Source organism: Gymnodraco acuticeps, unplaced genomic scaffold, assembly GCF_902827175.1.
Source record: "Gymnodraco acuticeps unplaced genomic scaffold, fGymAcu1.1, whole genome shotgun sequence".
Classification (NCBI taxonomy): Eukaryota; Metazoa; Chordata; class Actinopteri; order Perciformes; family Bathydraconidae; genus Gymnodraco; species Gymnodraco acuticeps.
The window spans coordinates 655,436-679,491 of NW_022990054.1; the positions used below are offsets into that span (position 1 = coordinate 655,436).

Below are 24,056 nucleotides of genomic sequence, written 5' to 3' on the forward strand. Positions count from 1 at the left end.
TTTTGGCTACCTTCGCTTCGGAGTAACGGTGCAGTCAAACATGGTTTTGCCAGAGGGGACCCTTAGAGGTTCCTAGCCCGCATATTGGGAACCGTTGCCCCGGAGTGGACCGACCTCTGCTCTGCGCCTCTCTGCCTCCGACTCCTCCTCCCTCAGCACCAACACACGAGCGACCGACTCCCCAGCCTGCCTGCCGCCACCCCGAAGCCCCTCCAGCTAAAGCCTGTAGACCTTCCCACTCCAAAAACCGGACTCCATACTTTTGTCCCAATGCGAACCCACTACTCTCACGCCAAATGTACCGTTGTTTTGTCGGATGGGGAAAACGAGTCCGACTTATAAGTGAGCTACAATAGGCAGTAGTGGAGCTGTGTCGGATAAGTTTTTTTTTCTTTGCCCACAGTTTTCGGCCCCGCGGCGGGGCAGGGGGAAACGGAGACCGTATGATGTGGATCTGGTACCTTCTGCTGGGTTCGGGGTCAGGCTCAAGAACTGTTGGTAAGTGTTTAGAAGCACACGGAAACTAATGTTGTTGTCACAGCGCCGTCACGCTTACTGGTGGGTTACACGAAGGGGGGCAATGTAAAATCTTTTGAAGTGTTCTCTGAAACTGTTACACGCTTCGGTTTTCTTTATTTCTACGAGTAGAAGCATATGCAAAAACGTATTGAAGCAACTTATAAGAGCAAAAGTTAGCCGACCTTCATTTGTATCGACTGAACGGGTTTTGTCTGGGAATTGGGAGTTGCAGCAGCCGTGTGAGCAGTTTTAAAGTTTTTCCGTGCATGACGAATGGGAGCATGTCCCCTTCACTTCTTCTGAGTGAGAATAGTTTTGCTACTGACACCCTCCATGAGTATATCCTTGTACTGTATGTTTTACTGAGATGGGGTTATAGGCTCCTCTGGGTTAGGTTATGACCGAGGGGTTGTTGACAGGACAGTGTTGACAAGTCAATCTGTCCAGCCCCGCCATGGCAGCTGGTGCCCGGTGGAGGACACTTAATACAAAGGACTTCCAGTCTGCACTTTTTAACCATACAGCTTTAGTTTGGAGCTGGTATTCCAATCAGTCAATATCCTCTAGATATTTCAGTGTGCTGAAAAGCTAACAATCCATTTCATTGATGAGCTGCAGTGAATAATTAATTGAATGAGAAACACGTGTGATAATCAGTGATTCCGAGGTAACAGCCTCGAAGTATGTGTAATTATGATAATGAAGTAAGAAACTATTTGTATGGTAATAGAGAAAATGCTGTCCTTTCCTCTTAAAATAACTACTTTCAAATAGCCTATGTGTAGATAAGGCTCAACATGTGTGAAGTAGGTTACAACTGCTAATTGTAGCATATTGATACCAATTTTAGATGTAAGCCTGATGAACACATACAGCCCAATAGTTTATTTACACATAAAGAGCTGCTTTATCAATTAGATAATATGCCTTCGATGTGTGTTCAACTTGTATTGTCTCACATGAGGACTTTTATGGAGAGAAGTCAAAGCATTTAGTGATAACACTTTCCTGTCAAAATGGTTAACTTATGTCACATATTGAGTACTTCTTAATGAGCTCCATTATTACTGCAGGTGCATTGGATTGGTATATAGCTGAAACAGTTCTTAGATGCTCCTGGTACTATATAGAGGTTTTGACATGTCACTGTAGGGAAGGCACAGGTTTAAGCAATGCGAATATTGATGGCTGAACTTTCTGTAGCCTACCTAGTTTGGTTTTATGGTCCTGACATTGTGCATGCTTGAAGCTCCCTGTCATACTTCCATGGCTTACCGAGACACTCAAATAGACAGAACCATTGTGAATGTTATTAGTAACACCTGTGCTGTTTCTGCTGTGACAAGTTATGATTGGAAAAAAGACTTTTGCTGCAATTTTAGTTTTAGGATATGCCTGAAAATGCCTGTTCACTATGTAAACAAATCCAAGACTGTTGAATTGTTTTCATTTGTTCATCATATCATTTTAACACTTATTATTGAACACAAGTAGCACACATCTGGTAAGTGTGTTCTGTCTTCCACATGGAAACCATGTGCATGTGAAAACATTTTTTGTCAGTGCAAGTGAAGTGTAAATATCATTATATTAGGTGTGGAACCGAGCTTTTGTGTTGACTGCCAAAACCTACCTTCCTTTGCTCTATTGGAGCATGTACACGTGATTGATGCCAGAAATGTTCTCCTATACTATTATTGCAGTTTGTTTTCTTCAATTACATTGGCAGTTATCTTCACCATGCAATAACTCCGTTTCTAAATGGTCAACAAATGCTAAAATGTCATGTTAAAAAGTCACAGCACAGTTAACATTGGTTTGCATGCTCTGAACAATGGACAGTTTGCAGTCCAACATTGGTGTTATTAAGCCTGTCAATGAAAGTAAGCCTTGCAGATCAGACACATAATGTCTACTACTGTATGGCTTTAATACTGATACCAATATTTCGTTTTTTTTCCTTGCTTCTACTTCACATCCTTAACGAGGCGTATAGTATACAGGATCATGCATCAGCTGGCCAAAGCAAATTGTAAGACTAAAAAGAGAGTAAAATGTTGTACTACATTTTGTAAACTTGCCAAAAATATCTGGGTAAGATGGACACCTTAAAAAAGAATAACGTTTTTCACAGCATGGGCACTCTTAGTTTCCCTTTTTAAAACTTCATCTTTATTATTAGATTTATAATTTGTTAGTTTTTGTACATGTCTCAAAACAAATGATAGGTGCTCAAAACCTGTGTTCCAGTACAGCATGTCCTATGAGATCAGACCCAGTGAAGGCCACTCTCTATACCCCCATTCAGAAGATGACTTAGACTTTGATTTGAGCTGGACTGGACTTCTATAGCCTTGCACTCACTCTAAGCTGCAAGTGATAAATATGCAACATGATATTCATACACTACCCACTGACAATGGAATGTTGCAATACAGTAACCAACAGGGCGCGTTTATGGTATTGTGGTGTGCAGCCTGAAATGATATTTAAGCTGTTCATCTTGTCTGTTTGGCCAAGTACCAGCAGAAATATTTATGTAAATGAATTCAGGTACAATGTTAGCTTTGCATCGGTTATTCCTCCCTACACTCTGGGATGGTTATTGCTTGTTAAAGGTCATCATTGTGATGTATGGAAACTCTCCTAATGTTTGATTACATTACAATACCAGGCTCTTTGGCTCGATTTTCCTTTAATTTAGTGTTTTTTGTTTTTTACAGCTATGTGTTTGGTTTTCAAATATTGCTATGGATAGATTTTTTCACAAAAATATTTTCTTTATCAAATCCTTGCTTCCTGCAATCCCAGTTCATAAGCTTTAATATTGGTGATAATTACATTTTATTTATAGGAGACTCAGTACCAACACAATGCAATACTGTACATTTACCCTTGTTTTCATGTGTTTAAGATTACATTTTACATTTGTATAACATCCTCTCATTACTAGATTTTTGTATCCATTTAAACTGAATATGTAATCTCACAGAGCTCTGAAAGTCCATGTCTTACTTCCATGAGGAATTTAAGAAGAAACCTTCATGCCTCACATGTTGCTGTTATGCTCACTAAGCACAAGTATTCAGGGGTTGTTCACAAGCTAGCCTTGCCCAGCCCAACTGTACTGTACTATACTATCTACAAAAAAACAATTACAAATGCAATATCTGAGAGTCTAAGAGACCATGTGCACACTTGCTCATCTCTTTAACGCCTCAGTAGGACAACTGATAGTCACACTAAATTTTATCCTCAATCAACATAAAAGTGCGCTCCATTACCTGCTCTCTGTGACCATTACCACACAGGCCAGGTGGTCGGATATTTGTATTCATGACCAAAGACCGAGTATTCAGGTCATTTCTCCCAAAGAACAGGGAGATTGTCTCCTGGTTATGATGCTTTATATTTCTGCAATGTGGCTTCCCAGAGACAGGCCAGTAGGCCCAAAAAGCCCTGTGTCTGTGCCTATCTTTGCGTGTCGTTGGAACACGAAACGGAGAGAGAAAGAGTTGTGTTTCCGCGCTGGCTGACAAGGTTGATATGCTTCCAGCAGTAGTCACACAGAGAAGGCCAGGGATTGAGGAGGGCCAGCGTGGCTTGAGTTCCCATAGTTGTTAAACAAAGCCACATGACTGGAGTCACGTTTCAGTCTATGATAACAGTGGAGCTTTAACACTAGAACCACCAATGGGTACATTTTACCCGCAGCCGTTTCTTGATTGTATGTAACTTTTTTTTCAATAAAATATTCAAGTGTGTTATGTAAAAAATGGTCAATATGAAGTCAGATTGAAAAAATTGCCCAATAAATGCCACTTATACCCATCAGCGCCAGCGGGTAATATTTACCTTGTGTAAAATGCAGTGATTTTCGCGCTATTGATCTCGCACAACACCTGTTGTTTACTGCGGTTCCTTATAGAGAGATAGATAGATCAATAGATAGTTATAGAGATAGAGACATTTTGCACATAACTCACGGTAGCAATCTTTTATACTACTGCACAAACTAGATATCATATGAAAGCTGAGAGTCCACAGATTATATTGGTATATGTATGTGGTAAAACTCACTCTTAACCCTGTATTCTAGTTTGTTAATTAAAAGAACATTGTACCTTGAAAATCAATGCATTCTAATGGCGGGTACATTTTACCCGTTGGGGGTTTTAGGTATACAGCGACCCCTGGCGGTTCTAGTGTTAACTACTACTGGCACATATTGTGTGGATTCTGTTTCATTATTGATAAGGCAAATGTAACAACACACCAGTAAAGCATCTTGTACAATGTAGGATCTTTCACCATTAGGTGTGAGTCATAATGTACTTTTGTCTATACGGGATTGAAGGTTTCGGTGTCCATTCTCTTTGAGCATTCCCACTCTTTAAGTCATGTGGCTAAATGTTTCATGAACCCTGGGATATTATAGATCCAGGTAGACAGAGAAACAGAGCGGTGTAAAATGTACTGGAAAAAGTTAGACAGTCAATTACACATTGACTTTTGGATTGATCTTTACTAATTTGCCATGCAGTGATGCAGAAGGTTTGTTGATCCCTGATGGTTGCCTACTATTGATCCACCACGTCCTTGATTGCAAAGATCAAACTTGAGACTTGGAAAAATCTGCTTATTTCCTGAAGAAAGTACTTTTTAGTACACTTGGCATTAGGCTTTTGCATTTTGTCCCCTTTAGAATTCATGACACTTTTGCTTTTCACCAAATATAGTGTTCAGTCAGCACTTTCCTCAGTACATTAATAGCCGCTTTCACACCGCAGGACTTGCGGTACTTTAGTGCCGGCACTAAAGTACCACGGCACTGAATCCGCCAGGGGGCTAGTGCCATAGCCGCATTCACACCGCAGGACTTTCCCTGAGGCAAGATTACGCTGACGTCACTTCGTCTTCTTCTTCTCTGGGTTTACTGGCAGGCCGCAAAACCACTTCACGGCGAGTACAACAAAAAACGAGAGAAGAAGAACTAAACGGGGGAGGGGGTATAAAGCCCACCCGCTGTATGAGGCGTTTGTTTAATTTCCGACCTCAGACTATGGAGGACGGAACATGACTTAAGTATAAATAAATAAATGTATGAAGAAATACAGGAATAAATACGTAAATAAATAAATAAATACAGGAATAAATAAATACAGGAATAAATAAATGACGAAAATAAATACAGAAATAAATAAATGTTGAAATGAATACACAAATAAATAAATAAAAGAATAAATGCATAAATAAATATGGAAATAAATACATCAATGTATAAATAAATAAATAAAAGTCGAAAATAAAACAGAACACACGTTATTATTAGGGCCGGGACTTTAACGCGTTAATTAAGATTAATTAATTACACAAAAATTAACGCGTTAAAAAAATTAACGCATTTTAATCGCACTTATTTTTGCACCGCGGAACGTTTCTCACTGGATGAGTTTCAGGCGTACCGATTATACTGGAGCACCAACTAACGTTCATGACTTCAGACAACAACAAACCACAGTGAACAACAGTGGGAAATGTTGTTTTAAAAAACGGACGGATGGAAGCGTCGATAAGAGCACGGTTGTGTGCAAATTATGCAAAAAGGAATTCGCATATCACCGCAGCACATCAAGCCTCAAGTATCACCTCAATGCAAAACATATAGCAGCTAGCGTGGACGTTAGCCTCTTTTATCGCGTTCACACAAAAAAGAGCCGGTACTAAAATTAGTTCATGAGAACCTTTTTACCCCCACGAAAGTCCCTGCTAGAGAGCAGAGAGCTGCTAGAGAGCAGGGACTTTCGTACGGCTCTCTTGTGAGAAAAGAGCTATATTTCTGATTGGCTGGGCGGATTGCAAACCACGCCCCGTAAAACTCCCAAAAAGTTTTGTGAAGCCGCCATTTTATTATCCTCGCATTAGCATTATTAGCATTAGCCCAGCGCAGAAACGCAGAGAGACTAACTTATGGCAACACAAAATAAAACATGGGAGCGGTGGAGATGAGGAGGTGTTGGCGTTCTGGCGATTTACTCGGAAGGCTGCTGGGACTCCCAGCAGCTTCTACTGAAGCCAGTCCCCAACTCCGGGGACTTCCGGCCGGGGACTTTGGGCGGCAGTATACGCCGTGAAGTGGTTTGCGGCCTGCCAGTAAACCCAAAGCAGAAGAAGAAGAAGAAGTGACGTCAGCCGCTTCATTTGCCTAATCCACCCCCAGGTTCAAAGAGTTCTCATTAACTAAATTCTCATGAACCTTTGTGGGAAAAGTACTGCGGTGTGAATGCGCCTAATGGTATACTAAAATCCATGTGAAAAAAAATTGCTTCTCACTGTTCTTAGGTCAAATATGTATATGCGATTAAAAATGCGATTAATTTCGATTAATTAATTACAAAGCCTCTAATTAATTAGATTAATTTTTTTAATCGAGTCCCGGCCCTAGTTATTATATATCTTTCATTTATTTCTACATTTACGCGACATACATTTATTTATTTATGTATTTATGTGTCCGTATGCTAATGAGGTGGGCGGTCCTAACCTCAGTCTGAAGCCGGATTCGCCAATTGTTGGAGCCAGGCAGAAGCAATAGATTCGTGGCAAGTCACATCATGTCGAGCTGAGCCAAGTCCTCTATACATCGTTCCACACGAAACTGGACATAGTCTTTTGGTTCTCCGTTCTCTAAATGGTCCGCTAATGATCGTAAATGATCTCCAATGGCTCTTAAATCAATATCCATAAATAAACCTTACAACTGTGGATAAACCATGGATGTATAAAGATAAGGGCTAAACAGTAAAGCTCCTGCATTCGAATCAGCGCGGTTATCCAGGCGTTAGTAGTAGAGCCCTCTGCCAGAAATGATCACACACTCCTGTAACCAATCCTGCTTCAGACTGAGGTTAGGACCGCCCACCTCATTAGCATACGGACATAAATACATAAATAAATAAATGTATGTTGCGTAAATGTAGAAATAAATGAAAGATATATAATAACGTGTGTTCTGTTTTATTTTCGACTTTTATTTATTTATTTATACATTGATGTATTTATTTCCATATTTATTTATGCATTTATTCTTTTATTTATTTATTTGTGTATTCATTTCAACATTTATTTATTTCTGTATTTATTTCGTCATTTATTTATTCCTGTATTTATTTATTCCTGTATTTATTTACTTATTTACGTATTTATTTATTTATTCCTGTATTTCTTCATACATTTATTTATTTATACTTAAGTCATGTTCCGTCCTCCATATCAGACATGATGGAGTTCATAAGGGTAATAAGGGTAATTTACAAATAAAATACCCCATTATAACAATGGACTTTATCTTTATGTATTTATTATATATTACCCCCTCAGGCTGATTTTGGAAAAGGACATTAACCCTTGTTTGGTGTTTATCTAAAACAAATGACATGATAAATGACTTGTGTTTATGTGTGTAAGACTTGTGTTTCTGCCCCTGCCATTGCTGCACAAGGTTGCAACATTGTAGATAAATTCAACCACCGACACCTGTCTGCTCTCACATTCTTCTATTCTGCACATTTGGGGTGGGACACAATAAATAAAGCTTCGCCAGTTTGTTTGTTTTATTGCACAGTCAAGACATAACAATAACGGCATCACGCTGTTCCAGGTGTGTCGTATGCATGTAAATTGAAGTTAAATAAAAGTGTGAAATGTAAAATAAAGTGTAAGTAGTTTCAAAACAATGTAACATTGGCAATATATATAGCAGCAGAAACACCTTAGTGCAAGTTAGGTGTCAGTATTAAAAAAACAGTGGCAATATATATATATATAATAACAATAGAACATCGTTACCACTCTTATTATTGTGGTCTTTAATTTTTTTATAGTCCTGCCTGAGTTTCTTTATTTTTACCCGGCATCCGTGTGCACTGTGCACGATTCCCAGCTCAAGTAGCTTTTGCGAACATCGCTCAAAACATTTAGAGTTGGGAACTGCTTTCTGTAGAAGCTGCTGCATCCCGTCCTCAGAGTAAATTGCCAGAAGCGCCGACACTTCCTCATCATTCCACCGCTCCGGTGTTGTATGTGTAGTCATGCTTTAAAGTACAAACAACCTATTCGCTCAAGTTGGATGTGGTTTTGTAGCGAGGAAAAAAAATGGCTGCCTAACAAAACAAATTCAGAGTCTAACGGGGCGTGGTTTGCAATTCGCCCAGCCAATAAAAATAGAATAGAAATTGGCACTCTTTTATCACCAGGTTAGTACCACCTCTCTAGCAGGGACTAAAAATGGCCAAAAGAGTTCCCGGCACTGAGTAGTCCCGGCGGTGTGAACGCGACATTATTGGTACTAACGGAACTAAAGAACCAAAGAACCAGGGAAAGTCCTGCGGTGTGAATGCGCCTATTGTCTATCTATAGTTATTCCCAGTGGAGGTAACCAGGAGGACAGTTTGGACTGGACATTGATTTTTACTGTCTACAGTTCCAGTCCAAGGGTAACTTGAGATGTGCTGAGATTTTTGTTTTCAAGTTAAGCAAAGAAGCAGATACTTTATTCTGGAGGATTTTTAGATTGCTGCTGTCTGTCAGTTGGTATAGTGTGCAGGAGGCCTGACATGACACAGATAACACCAAGTCTCTTTCCGTTTCTTGAATTTGTATGAAGGTTTTGGCGTCAGGCATGGGCTTATACATTTTTATAGCCGTCTTTGTGTAATTGACCCATCTTCTTTTTTTTTTCCTTTGCTTCTTCTGGTTTCAAGCGTGCTCTCATGGAAATTCATGCCCACTTGCTCCGGGCAGCACATACAATTTGTGATGAGGAGCTGTTTTGAGTAAAACATTTTGATGCTCTGTCCGAATGATTTTCGACATTTGCTTATCAAAAACAGCTCTTCAGGGTAACGTCTAGATCATTTCAGGGTTGCAGTGAATGCGAGAGTAAGGCTATATGAGAGAGATGCCAAAGAGGACAGGAGATTTACCTATTAATGTCAAGTCTTACAGCGGACTGTCGAATATAAATAATGTAATTTCTCTTTTAGTTTTCCTGGAGAAGGGATGTAACTTTGAAAAAACATTACTTATTCGAGCCTTTGGCCCTAAGATCAATTCAAACAGCTTCTCTCTCCTCAACTTGGATAAGATAGTTTTACAGTTTAGAATAAACAACACCCTGTACATGAGAAACTAGTGGAGCTGCAGTATTCCATTCTCTCTAAAGCAGCAAACCATTCACCAGAAGCAGCAAGGAATAATGGGGCAGAAGCACAAGTTAATTTCAATTAACCATGACTGAAAGGATGGAAAAATGTAATGACGTTACCAATCACATCTGACATTATTTGTGTATTTAATGTCAATTAAGTAATTTTACTGATGAAATAAGATGGTTTCAGATGCAGGGTGTACGTCACTTGCAACCACAGAACCAAGCCGTAAACTACGTGACTCATCTGCACAGAAGGGAAGGTTTGGGACCCACCAAGGGTCCCTTTTTTATAATATTACATTGTAATTGTACAATATGTAACACAGACATCTTGTGTCAATTTGATTAAATCTCAATAACAAACTTCAGGTACTTTCAAAAAGTTGTAAATACTGAACGGGAGTTTAAGATGTGTCCCAGATCAGGAAATGTGTCCTCAGAAAGACAGTTCACCATTGAAAAATATCTGACCAGTCCTGAGATGTGCAGAGGATTTCCTGCCACTAATACTTTTATTCAATAACTATGGCCACAGAACATGTTATTGTTGTAGCCTATGGCAGCTAAAAACTGAGATTATGCTTAAAAAATATGAAGGTTATTAAACAACTTCTTGTTTATCATATCAAGTTGTTGCATTTTATAGTTTAAGAAAACCTATAACCTAAATCAGAAATCTATAAGAAGTCTTATCAGTCTGAAATGAAAGTAGTCTAATAGGGTCATGGAGTCAGGCTGATCAGTCTATAATTGTAATCCTTCAGAAATATTTGGCCTTGAAGCTGTTGATATGTTTTGTTGAATTCAGTCTGAGCATGCAGTCTTTGGAGAAATCAAACTTTAAATTGAGATGCTGCTATGGAGTTATAGATTGTTTTCTTTAAAGCTTACGCAGCACATTTGCTCATTTATGTCCTGGCCGGTCACCTTGGATTCCCCACTTCTATCTTCAACACGGTGCTCCCTCTGAGAGCAGAACGACCTGCTGCATGTGTCCCCTGTGTTGCTTTGCCTGCTGTCAGAGAGGGAGCGGGCCCTGGCAGGCTGACAGCTGGCCCCACCACTGTCCCCCATGATCAGTGCTGTACTGTGTCTCACAGCCACCGTGGCAGCCAGTGTGCACACTGACGGGCTATTTTGGACTTAAATTCCAGCATTCCAGTGTCAAACCAAACAAACAGCACCTTAAAGGTCAACAACAATGCAGAGAGAAATGCAGAAAGCATTAGGGGCTACTGATCCTCGCTGATGCGCTAAATAGACTATGGGCCTGGAAAAAGTATGAAAAGTCTCAGAGAACAATCACTTTGTCAATCCAGGCAACATTAAGGATCTCTTATTGATTGATTCTTTATATATGCCACAAAAGAGAAATGAATTGGAAAGTAAAATAGATTAGTAATATTTGGTGCCTGTTAAAAAGGAGATGCTGCCTAAAAATGTCCCTTTGTGTTTTATGCGTTTTATACATTGTTGTGTTCTTTTTAGTGTGTTTATCTTCCTTACTTTTCAATGCTTTATCCTGGGCGCAGGGAGATTATACATATCAGCTGCCAAATGCCTGCGATTATGATTATGAGGTATGGAAGTTTTGTGTGGATACACCTTTAACCTCATGCACAATTGTTTTGTAATTGTGATACAGCTCTGGCAGTTTCATCATCCATGCGAGTGGCCCAACTCCATCTACCGGTTTTGGATGCTGTAATTAGATGCAATTTTCCAAACATCTAATCATGAGTAAATTGGTTATTTTGACTCGACACAGTTGTCTTGATTGCAATCACAAAGACTTGTTTTTCCTGTTTCTATCCTTCATGTTTCAAGTGTGATAACTAATGAATTCACTGTCCTATGTGACCGATATTGTAATTGTTCTAATATCATTGCTGCAAATGAATTAATCTGCAAGATTAAATTAATCTTTGGAATTACAGAGACCTTTTCCTAGGAATATGTGTCTCCTTCTAAAACACAACACAGTGATTTAGAATTGCTTAATAGGTCAGGAGTAAACTCTAAATCCAAGATTTATGCAACAAAAAATGCTGGCTCATGAAACAAGCCATTTGCCGAATTGAAACTTACAATTATAATGATGGTGCCGTAGAGTGTGATATTTCAGTGATATGCAGACTGCACTACATTTTATTTTGCCCCCTCTGAACCAAAGAGTCTAAGCTGTATGTCTTATTGATCGTAATCTGTTTATTTTCCACATTTAAGTGGGAAGTTTGCTTGCAATAGTTGAGCCAGGAAGATTTTTGTAGATGTGTGTAGTTTGAGAAACCTTTTTCCGAGAGCACAAGTGTTTGGCCAGGCATGACGGAGTGATGATATGAAACAGATAAACCCTCAGTTTCTCCAATATCCACTCCTGTCCATGGGAAAAGTGCAATGGATTGATGTGACCCACCCTTCTCTTGGACCAGATGGACATTTATTTGGCAGAGCCAATGGAATTCTCTTCACCTATTTATTGCGTGCCCAGTCACACGGAAACACTCCAGATTTAGCAACCTCTCAGGTGAAATTCCAATCTAGTGATGTGAAGGCTATTACGCACTTGAGGCTACTCCTCCAGGCGAGTGCATAAATGAACAAATAAGATCAATCTCAATTCGGCTGACTTGAAATAATTGCCTATTTGTCACAATTAATTTCAGAGCTTCGACTCAAGACCCCTTGATATTGATATTGAATTTCCCATTATTACATACCTGAGAAACTGCTTATTAAATGGAGCTGAATCCAAAGAATTAGTCTCTGTGTTAAATGGATGATAAAAGGGTCAAGGCAAGCAGGGATGCTTTGAAGTCTGCTTGAAGGAGGTGAGGCGGTGCACAGTTAGGAAGTTAATGTGTGAAAGGACACATGACTTTACCTCTGTGTTGTCAAAAACATGGATTAACCCCTTGAGCTGTCAGCCCCTTGCTTAAAGTGCACTCTCTTTGATTCCCCATGTGTATTCTCTCTCTCTCTCTTCTCTAGTGTGTGTGTGTGTGTGTGTGTGTGTGTGTGTTTGTATAAGGTGCTGTGTGAAAGCACAATATATACAAAGCGTAATCCTCTCTTGGAAAGGGACCAGGGGAGGCGAGGCGCTCATCTTCACAGGAACTAATCACCTGATCCTGCCTGCTGTTTACAGAGGCAGTCTCGCCAGCCAAAATCAAATGCGAAACCCATGTTAATTGCCTTAATGCCGCTTCCCTGTCAACCATGGCTTGGCAGAGGCCCTAGGCTGCAAAATGAATTATTTACACTTGTTCAATGAATACCAGGACAGAATAGGGCTCCTGCTCCTCAGGAATAGAAAGCAGAAACCCAATTTTTCACTGTATATTTTTTAGGGAAAGCAGAATAGAGTGGAGGGCAGATGAAAGAAGTGCAGGGTGTGTTTTGGAATGGCGGAGAGGGCAGGAAGTTCAGGCCTGGCTTAGGTCATTATTGGGCTACAGCCATTAGTCTTGCCAGGGTCTACTGTGTCAGAGATGGTAATTGAGTCCATCTCTGTGCGGCCTTCTCTAATGAGAAGCTGCAGGCCTTAGATTTGATTAATTTCTTCAATGCCCAGGACGATATGTCAGCCCGGCAGTCCCGCGCCTAATGACTCCGGATACTAAATGAAGGATTGGTGGGTTTCCCAGTCTGATGGAGCTTTGTATTAATGCACTTCAAAAGTTAGTCCACTCTGGAGACTTGTGTAATGACATTCCAAGGCTTTTGATGTCTTGACAGTGCGCTGCGACGCGGTTCAAACGTGAAGGGAATTCGTACAGTATTTTGTAATTAGGCAAGAATATTTAATTAACTCCTGCCTTATTCCATGAAAGATAATATAATGTACCATGTAATATATTTTAATGAAATAAAAAAAGAATCAAGACCAACTAGTCTTCTCCTTTGTATAGATGTAAGAGATAGTGTCCTTATACAGTTTTACAGCTACGAAACAACATACTGTAAACCTACAAAAGCTAAAACTATTATATGGGTTATAAATTGCTAATTTGAAATACAAAATAATAATAATTTACTAAACAAAGCTATTATCTTAAAGATGGGGTAGGTAATTTTGGAGAAACCAGCTCGAGATCACTAGAATTTGAAAATACACAACCGGAACAAATCTGCCACTTCCTTACAGAGCCCCTCCTCCAACACACACGAACGCGCACATGACCAATGAGGGCACGAGATAAGTTTGTGCACAGATGGAAGGCTGACAGGCAGGTAGGCCATCCAGTTATTTTAGCCGGGCCGGCTAAAATGATTGGTCGTGCTTTTTACAGCACTACTGCTTCCACAGATGACATTTTTTGTATGGATTTTTTGTCAAAGCACTTAAGATATTCATTGCTATCGGGATGTTAAGAGCATTCCATGGAATACAACAAAAAGTGTATCTCGAGCCGGTTTCTCAAACTTACCTTTTATACATTTTGGTGTTTATTAGTGTGAATGAAACTAATGTGAAATAGCCAAAATGGTAATGTCCATAGACAATGTATGTGGACAGTCAATGTCCATAATTCAGTACAAAATAAAATAGGTATTGTGATTTTTCAATTCATCTAAATTTCACAAGTGACAATTCTAAGGTGATAAATGTGCTCAGAAAAAAATCAACCTTAAAATGCTTCTGCAAAAATGCTTGCTATTTGAGATCCCATGACCTGCTTGCAATGTCAACGCCGCCCCCAATCAAATCTAAAATGTGTGCAAAAAATATCGAAGCTGGTTAACATCACATTTCACCCTCATGTGATTCTCATCTTCACCTCCGCCAAGGGTCAGGATCTCATCTGTCCTGAAGGAGCAGCACAGCGACTGATTATGATGGATTATCAGAGATTCCTCCTTGACTGACCTCAGTGTAGAAAAACTCATAACTATTACACAAAAGTGCACACTTAGGAGTGGAAAGAAGCACTATTCATCCACATACAGATCATACATCCACACATTAACACACATACACTGTTAGTTAGGAGTGAATACACACAGTTCACCACAGAAAAGTACAAGCAGAACTCAGATCAGTACCAGTGAGATTCTGGAACCAAACCCAATCATCTCACCTCAAGCTCACATTAAAGTGAATAAACCCACCAAGAAAAACAAACCTTCTAAAACCAAGCTCAAACAGGGGGAGCTGCTTTTAGAAGAATGCCATTTGTTTTCATTTGGTCTGGTGTCTTTGCCGGTTTCATGCAGAGCCTTTCCAGCAATGCGTCTCTGTCAGGTTAGCCGTCTCCGCCCACCACCAACCATTGTTCCCTTACCAAAGACCGCACCGGTGTAGCTGCAGTGAAGAGAAATGAGGTGTATGGCGCTAATGCCCATGCTGATTGATGCTCATTTACGTGGTCAACAAGCCGCTAAAGCAGCACCTTTTTGTCCTGGTTGGTAATGAAGCAAGGGCCATCAGAAACGGTTAAATCGTCAGAATAAGAATGCCGGATAAAAAAGTGATATTGACCCAGTAGAATCTATAAAGGGTTCAAGGTGCCGCTGCTCTGAGCGTGAGTCTGCATGTGATATGTAGCAGCAGCAGCATGACTTGTTACACAGTGAAAAGGAAATGATGTTCATAGCCCAATGAGCGCATGCAGCTTTTTTCAATGCAGTGTGAGAGTACGTTTTAACCATTACCATGACAACATTTAGGTCTGTGTGTGAGTAAGTCTAACATGATTACGGGTCTGAGTAATGCAGATAATCTCTCAGAGGGGAAGTGAAGCCAGATGAAGCAGGCTCAACAGCAAAGATGAATAAAGTGGAAACCAGGAGACACAACGGGGGGCTGTCGACACCGCCGTTGCGTAGACATGGATGTAAATGAATAAATAGTCTATGTGCGACTTTACACACAGTCTAACTCATTAACCCTCAGAAAAACACGTCTACCTCACATGCACTTTCTACAGAGATTAACCTAACAGAGAAAATGAGACTCCATGCTGTGAACTCATTGCCCCAACTGTAATCACCAGTTTGAAAGATAGCTAACCTAGTACTCTCCTGACCTTTCTCATCACCGTTCATGTCTTTTCCTGTCACATTGCTTCTATGTCTAAGTTGGCCTTTTACCGACAGCACATATACTTAAATCTTGCAATGACCTTTAGTTACACCATCAACTGCCACGCTGAAAACTATTCACACACTTGCTAAACGAAGGCCCTGCATTTGACTTATTCCCATTTTGACTCATTACCATTTGGTTGAGTCGATATTATATTATACAGAGAAAATTATTATTATTATAATGCTGGTAGATCGCGAGTCATTCATAAAAAAAAATCCAGCTCCGTTAAAATAGACAAAACAGGTTTTGATCCCTCCTCCCTTGGCCTCCCTGCCACTTAATTCAGGAGTTTACTTGATTGACAGAAAAAGCGACCTATTGCTTTCCAGTCTGTTAACCCAGAATGCAAAGCGATACGAAATCAGTCAAGTGCCGGGAAAACTCAAATTAAGTTAAAGAGACAAACATGAGACAAACAACAAAATGAGTGCGGGACCGAGCAAGAAGCTAAAGACAAACCACTTCCACCCAGAATGGGAGGAAGAATATTTTTTTGTGATGTCACATTCAAAGGTTATTTGCCTTATTTGTAAAGCAAGCGTCGCTCTGCCAAAGAAAGGTAACGTGGAGAGGCATTATCGGAGTGTTCACAAGGCATATGACAGCGACTTCCCTCCGAGTAGCGAGTTGAGAAAGAGAAAGGTCATGTATTATTGCTACACAAACATTATCTCGCAGTCTTAGTGTCGCCAACTCGTTTCTAACATGCAAAAAGACAAACAAATCGGTGTATTTTTTATCTTTCCAATCGAGACGAGATCTCTCTCCCCCGTCTGTGTGCGAGGGGGCGGGGCAGTTTACACACGCTGGGATGGCGGAGAGAAGCGCTCCAAGGTGTGGTTAAATGTTACCCGTCTCGATGTGGACAATGCTCGTTGCCAAGAGTGTTTAGCATGTAAGGGCGGTAACACAAGCAATTTGTCTAAACATTTAGCAAAAGTGCTCCACATTCAGACGGAGGAATGCACCGGGTTCGACTGTCTTTCTTGTAGCTCTGTAGCCCCATCCACGAGTAACGTTTCCACGTCAGGTGTTATGTATGCTAGCAGCAACACACGGAGTTAACTACATTATACAAACATGGGTTAATGATTAGAGGTAACAGAGTTACTCTTTATTTTGTTAAAGTTTCAGCTATTCTGTTTACAGTTCTGTCATCAGATTATTTAATACGATTTGTTAAAACACTGTTGTTTCTTTTGATGTGAAATATTATTTATTTTATTTAAATAAAAAGCAATGTTAGTTTTGTAAACAATTTGTTAAGTTAATTTAATAATTTATGTATTTTTGAATCAAGTATTCATCTTTATTGTCTTCATTGTTAGTTTCCACATGCCTAAAACAACCTCAAGCTAAATCTAAAAGTTGATGGCTAAATAAGAGCGTTTGAGAAATTGTGCAAGGCATACAGTAATAGTTGATTAATCGTTTCATTAATCGATTATCAAATTAGTCGTTTGTTGCAGCCCTATTGTAGTTATCCCATGTATAAATAAAACGTGTTATTCAGCAACCCTTGCAATTTGGTTGGTAGACCTCGGTGAGCTGGTCATTTCAAAGGTAGCTCACCAGCCCAAAAAGTGTGGGCACCCCTGATAGTGTCTCTATCTCAAATCCCTGTTTTTCTTCTCCCTCTCACCTTGTGCTCCCTCTCTGTTCCTCTCACGCTGCCTTTGTCCCAGTTTTTATGGCAGATAAAGTTTGTTCACACTGATGTTCAACCCCTGCAGTGACTCCATGGCCTGGCTACACAATTAGGATCTCATTACTTGCTAATACGTAGACTAGAAGACAGACAAAGGCAGAATGTGCCTTTTTTTGGTGAGCGCTCGCTGCTTCCATCATTTTATCTATCCCTCTCCCCAGGCACTTTTTAAGTAAAAGAGTGCAACTTCTCTTCCTCCTCCTCCTTCCCACTCCTCATCATACCCTCAGTACGTCTTCTCCTCTGCATAATGAGCCTTACTCTTCCTCAAATAATTAATAGTTCAATTTCCATCTCTCCATCTTGCTACTTTGAAATTAAATATACTCTCATCTCAACTCATAAAGCTATGGCATTTGAGTTGCTGGGATTCATTTTCTTGCATAAAAAGCATCTTTAAAACTAGCCACCACAGCAAAGGAATCTTACTTTTCATACCCAATTGTTTCACCATGATTACAGTAAGAATATATATATTGTCATTAAACTTGGTGGAAGGGAGAGACTGGGACAGGAAATAACACATTACAACAAATCGCAGGGCAATACTATGGTTAACTTTTCTTAATGTTGCGAGATTGGGCAATTGTGCTATACCATCTGACTTAAAAATCCATCCAAAGTAAAACAAATGTCCTCTTGAGTCGAAACAACAACTCGGAAACGACTTTCAAGGTAGTAGTTAAAGGTCACCTATTATGCAAAATCCACTTGTTCATGTCTTGTATACATCAACACGTGTCCCCTCTGTGGAAAGAGACTCTGAACGTTTCAGGAAAAAAGATTCGCTCACTTTTTGTTCTGATCCATTTATATAAAAACTTGTTTGAAAATGAGCTGATCAGATTTTGGCCACTTTGTGATGTCATAACGATTTTTTGGCTCGTGTAACCATTAGCCAATCACCAACCAAGGTAACATGGAATATGTTATATCACCTGAATCTCCTCCTAGAGCACCATTGTGTACTTTTTAACCAAATATCTCTCAGAGGGGCGTGGGGAGTGGCTCCTTGTTTTCATCTAATGTAACAGACAGAGAATCAGCACTTTTGAAACAGGGCTGAAACAGAGGGGTTTATGGGATGCTGCAATGATCTGTTTGGTATTTCAGCCAAACACTTCAGAGACATGTTTTGTATCTGAGACAGTATGAGACAGTATTGATGAAAAACAGTATAATAGGGGACCTTTTAAAGGTTTTGACCAAAACAACACATATTGTTTAAGCTCATGAACACAGCTCAGTCGAAGAAAAACTTTCCAACTCTGGAAATGGACCATTCAAGAAGCACGTAAATACACTTTAAGGCATTTGGAGGTCTGCACTTCACGACTACATTCTAGTTTAGCTCTTTATTAATCTAATGTATTTTCCTAAGATTTTGATTGCAGACGATTGCTTCCAGTCACCTTCATAGCCAGGGCCGCCCCTCCCTACAGGCCAATCACGCAGGCTGCATGGGGCCCCGCCTTGCGCAGGGGGCCCCGCCCAGAGGGCCTCAGCTGCTGTGCGCAGTTCTCCGCTCAGTTCTCCGCGCACCCCCCGCGAGAGTGAGAGTGAGAGGTGACAAGAGGAGCACGTCTGTAACCCGACACCGTTGCAATGAATGAAGTTGCATCTGACCAATCACGGCTTTGATACGGCCACTAGTGCAGGTGAAGAGATGTCGGTGAAAAGACAGTTTCAGTCCGGCGCAAAAAACAAAACATGAAGAAACTAGAGCATCACTCGAAGGTGGGTTATTGTATGAGTCAAATGTACAACTTACGAATGTTGTATAAGTCAAATTGCCATATTAAAACATCAGCTGAAATTCACGACATGAAGAAGGCAGTCTCTGCAGAGCATACAGGCTAATGGAGATGCAGTTATTTCCAGCATTCTTTATTTACCATTCATTCAAGTATGTGATGCCTTTTATCTGCTAATGTACAGGAGGAAGAGTGATACACTGTCTGTCTAGTTGGCTTACATAACAGTTCAAGTTTACAGCCTACAAAACAAGGAGCATTTTTCCCCCTTTTATTCATTTGTATGTCAATTTGCACATTTCATGGTGATGCTCAGCCTCTCCCCTTAACTCCTAGCAGTCATCATCATGGTGACGCTCAGCCTCTCCCCTTAACTCCTAACAGTCATCATCATGTCAACCACAACACAGAGAAATACTGATATAAATGTGTGTGTAGTTGTTGATACATTGCTGACAGAGGGAACTAGAATACAGATTTAAGAAATATCAGTTTTTGAGCATTTCATAAGCATGTTTTGTCTTGACTATATTACAACTATATTATAATAAAACAATATAGTATTTTTATTATTGAATTGATTATTATTATTAGTAGAAGTAGTTTATTTGCATTAATTATGTTTTTATCTTTTTGAGGCTAGTATTTGGCAGGAAATGCAAAATTCACCTGTAAACGCATACTGAGCGACATACATGCACATTTACCTCACTGTATAAAAAAGTAACCGTTGATAATAATAATAATAAACAGGAATTATATTTGCAAAGTAGCCTACTTTGTTTCCAAAAAAAAAAAGTTCACTCCTGTCGGTTGTGACATCTCACAATGTCGCTTGGGGCCCCAAGTTGGCCAGGGGCGGCCCTGTTCATAGCTCAGGGTGACTAAAGCAAACTTGAGTCTCAAAGTGGAACATAGCCTCCTCCTGTGCATTGGCTGCATTATTTCTCACTTTCAGGCTGGCTCTGCCGAAATGCCATTTAGCTCAGTAAGGGGTCCCGCTGCGCGGCGGTGGATGAAGGGTGTGTGCTGTCTACCGGTGTGTTGTGAGACAGTCGACTGCATGATGAAAGAGACGCAGGAGAGTGTTGACATTTAGTTCTGTGCCAGTGATGGGCCAAATGTAGGAAATCAGAATGAATGGAATAGATAGTGCTTGTTTGACAGGGTAAGCTACCTCCTCTGGATTGATGAGCAACTCAAGCCTATAATAACATATTTGTGTGGCTGGCCTTGTGTGTTCTCGTGCACACATCTGTCTGTGTGTATTCATTGTTATGTCTATTTTTGAATGTCTGTCAAACAAACTGCTATTTGTTAAATTTTGTTTTTGTCTTTGTTTACTCCTCATCCTTCCTCCCCCCTGTCTCTGTCAGCTACTCCTCTCTGTGAAGGTAATCCCAAGGTGGTTTTAATAGGCTATGATCTATTGGAGAATTAGATGGACAATTGCTTTTCTAAAAAACAAGCAAAGTGGTTTAAAGAAAAACTAAAACAAAGCAACTTTTCTGAGAACGTGCCCTCTGTCTTTTTCTGTACCATAACATAAACATTCTGTATTTTACGTCATTAGTGTTGAGCTTGCATTGTAGCTCATTTGTGTTCTGATTGCTATTTTAATTGCACCATAGATGCACTAATAAACAGCCAAGATAAATCAACGCTATGGGATTAGTGGCTCAGTGTGGTCTGTGATCCCTGTTAACCATGGTGGTTAACAGGGCCATGTTCAGTCGAGCCGGGCTAATACGGCCAGTCACAGCTTCAAAGGTCCAAATGCAGTATCAAGCAGTCATTGCAAGGTCTATTTAATAAAGGAGAGGCTGCTAAATGAATGCATCGTAATGAGACAGAGGCTAATGAAAACATCAGTGTTGGGTTCATGTTTCCAAAAAGCTTGCTTGTTTGGAAAGTATGCATTTTTATTTCCATTAACCTTTATGTCTCCACACATAAGTACACAGAAATAGCCTCAGGGAATAACTTGAACAGACCGTTGTAATTTGTATGTAACATTAATAGTAAATATAGCCACTTCTCTGCAGCTCTATTCAGAGGAGGGAAACACTCATTTATTTTCTCCACTGACCCTCCCCTTACCCTGCATGAGCTGACATTTCCCTTTGCCACAACCTTTACCTAGACCTGCAAGAAAAATTGGGATTTTGCAAAAGCCATTATCAGTCTAATTTTAATGTAGTTCAAAATAAAATAAACATTACATCTAAAATGTGAGAAGTTGTTCATATTCAAACAAATCATGCATCACGTTTTGCATGGTGTCCTTGGTCTGTGATAAATGCACATAAATATAACCTATTTTCGTCATGGTTTCTCCCTTTGACATTTTGTTTCCTCATGCTCGTACTAGCTTCTCCCTCCCTCTCCCTCTCCATCTGTCCTGCTCTCCTCACTCTGGTACTATATCAGCCAACAGATGCACTATCAATAATGCATCCTCTTTAACAAGGCCGAGGCTTTTAAGAGGGTTTGTCTGTGCCTCTTCCTCCTGGGTGCCAGCTACAGTAGTTGCTGGGTGGCCACATCCTAGCGGAAAGATCTTCGATTTTGTACTGAAACCAGAAATAAATCTGCTGTGAACAGCCTTTTAAAACCAATTGTATATTTTTATCAAGGCTTTTTCTACCGTACCTCTCAAATGCTGGAAAGCACTTAATGCTTGGAGGGCAAGAGGTCACTGTCTCGCTGGGGAAGTAGAAAACCAAGCACTGACTGCATAGATGTAGGCTAAAGCAGGATGGAAACACAGCCAATTAAACACTATAAAGTTTGCATTCTACTTGAAGATGTTGTGTTTCTAGACAACAGGAGGCTTGAAAGGCATGGAGAAACTCACAAAGCCTTATGCTGCACTGTAAGAGAACTGAACTGTCTTCCTGTGTGTGTGTGTGTGTGTGTGTGTGTGTGTGTGTGTGTGTGTGTGTGTGTTTGTGTGTGTGTGTGTGTGTGTGTGTGTGTGTGTGTGTGTGTGTGTGTGTGTGTGTGTGTGTGTGTGTGTGTGTGTGTGTGTGTGTGTGTGTGTTGTGTGTGTGTGTTGTGTGTGTGTGTGTGTGTGTGTGTGTGTGTGTGTGTGTGTGTGTGTGTGTGTGTGTGTGTGTGTGTGTGTGTGTGTGTGTGTGTGTGTGTGTGTGTGTGTGTGTGTGTGTGTGTGTGTGTGTGTGTGTGTGTGTGTGTGTGTGTGTGTGTGTACACATCTGTGATAATGCCATAGGAGGTTGGAAAACGTCCATCTATTCAGGCATGTTGACTATAAACAGTAATGTGTTTGATGTGAGCCGAAGAGTAGATCCAATGCATAAATAAAATAACTATTGTATAAGGTATCCTCTGAAGTAATGACTGTGTTGGGGTGTTGCAATTTATAATTTGTATATTTGCAAGGTTATATAAAATGTCTTGTCATCTTCTGCCTTCTTTAGTTCACAATACAAAACACACATTATAGTGAGATGTTTTGCACATCACTCTGCTTATTTTCTGTATTTTTTCCTTGAGGAATTTACTCTGTCCTTACTGCATTTAGAGCCAGTGTCCTTACTGCATTTAGAGCCAGTGTCCTTACTGCATGAAACAGCAAACGCTAAGTCCCATAGACAAACAATTGCCCCGTTATCAGGCTGCATGGATGGAGACTAATCCTGCTTTGGCCTATAGAGAGGACAGGTCTGTGGTCCATTGTTTGTTCCTCCCCAGATGCATGCAAGTTGATTGGGTTTATGCCAGCTGACCACTGCTGAGGCACATCCTCTGGAGAATTACACTCTATCCTTGTGAGGTTGGTACCAAATACTCTTGAGATTCTGTCTGACATTGTCAGTGTGGTTTTCGGGAAGACCTTGAATCCTAATTCCTTTTTTTTCATACATGTGAAAACGTTCTTTCGAATATTTTGTCTTTGTTTTTCTAATACTGGAAATTATTAGATGTAAAAATAATCTACTCCTTCCTCCTATTCCAAAATTCCAAAATGAGGGAATATGCAAATATGAAGATGCTTCCAGGCACAGTGGCATGCCGCCTCATACTCACAGCTGTTGTTCCTATGATCAGATAATACTCCAGCCAACAATACTTCAAATACATAGTTTAACCTACATTTCTAAGCATGTGTGTGGCTCCTTGTTTGTGATTGTTTAGCATTCAACTCAGCAGGGTGGGTGGGTTTAGAAAGTAGCTTTTTTACCGTCTGTTTCCTCTGGATATTAGTTCATGTCATCTGTAGTTCAGAAAAGTGGGAATGGCTCAGAAAGGATGCATGAATATTTTTGTCATTTTGTCATGTGACAACCAAAACATTGCTAGAGGCTGATTTAAGTGACAGTGGAATATTCTCAGACATTATTTTCTTTCACATCTGTTTAACTACCTTCACAGTATGCCTCCTTCGCTCTGTCTATCTCCCTCAGGCAAAACATTTGTGAAAAGATATAGAAGTGTAACAGGCATTTCCACTTTACAGGAAAAAGGTTAAAAAAAAGCAGCTGTACCACCATGTTTCATGGAGGTGGCTAACCACTCCCTGCAGCCTTCTGAAGTCTATTGACTCGACAACTACTGCAGAACAGAACATTGTTTGGGGAAATCACACAATTGATAAAACTAATACACTCTTATTGCATCAACACAGCCATATTACACACCCATACATAAGCCTATAGTTAATCCAAGTCATTCCTTTTGCTAAATGACTGTAGTTATAGCTATGTGAATTGTATTAAGTTGAATAGCTCGAAAACAGTTTAGTTTAGCATA

General features: G+C 40.1%; 1 protein-coding gene across 1 annotated transcript in view; it reads left to right on the forward strand.

Annotated features, from left to right (window-relative positions):
- The first annotated feature begins 376 nt into the window (after positions 1–376).
- The window catches only part of ldlrad3 (low density lipoprotein receptor class A domain containing 3), a 104,604-nt gene continuing 80,924 nt past the window's right edge, over positions 377–24,056 (forward strand). The window contains exon 1 of the mRNA XM_034215958.1: positions 377–498. Within this exon, the coding sequence (XP_034071849.1) occupies positions 444–498 (55 nt within the window). The 5' untranslated portion in view covers positions 377–443. The remainder of the gene's footprint in view (positions 499–24,056) is intronic.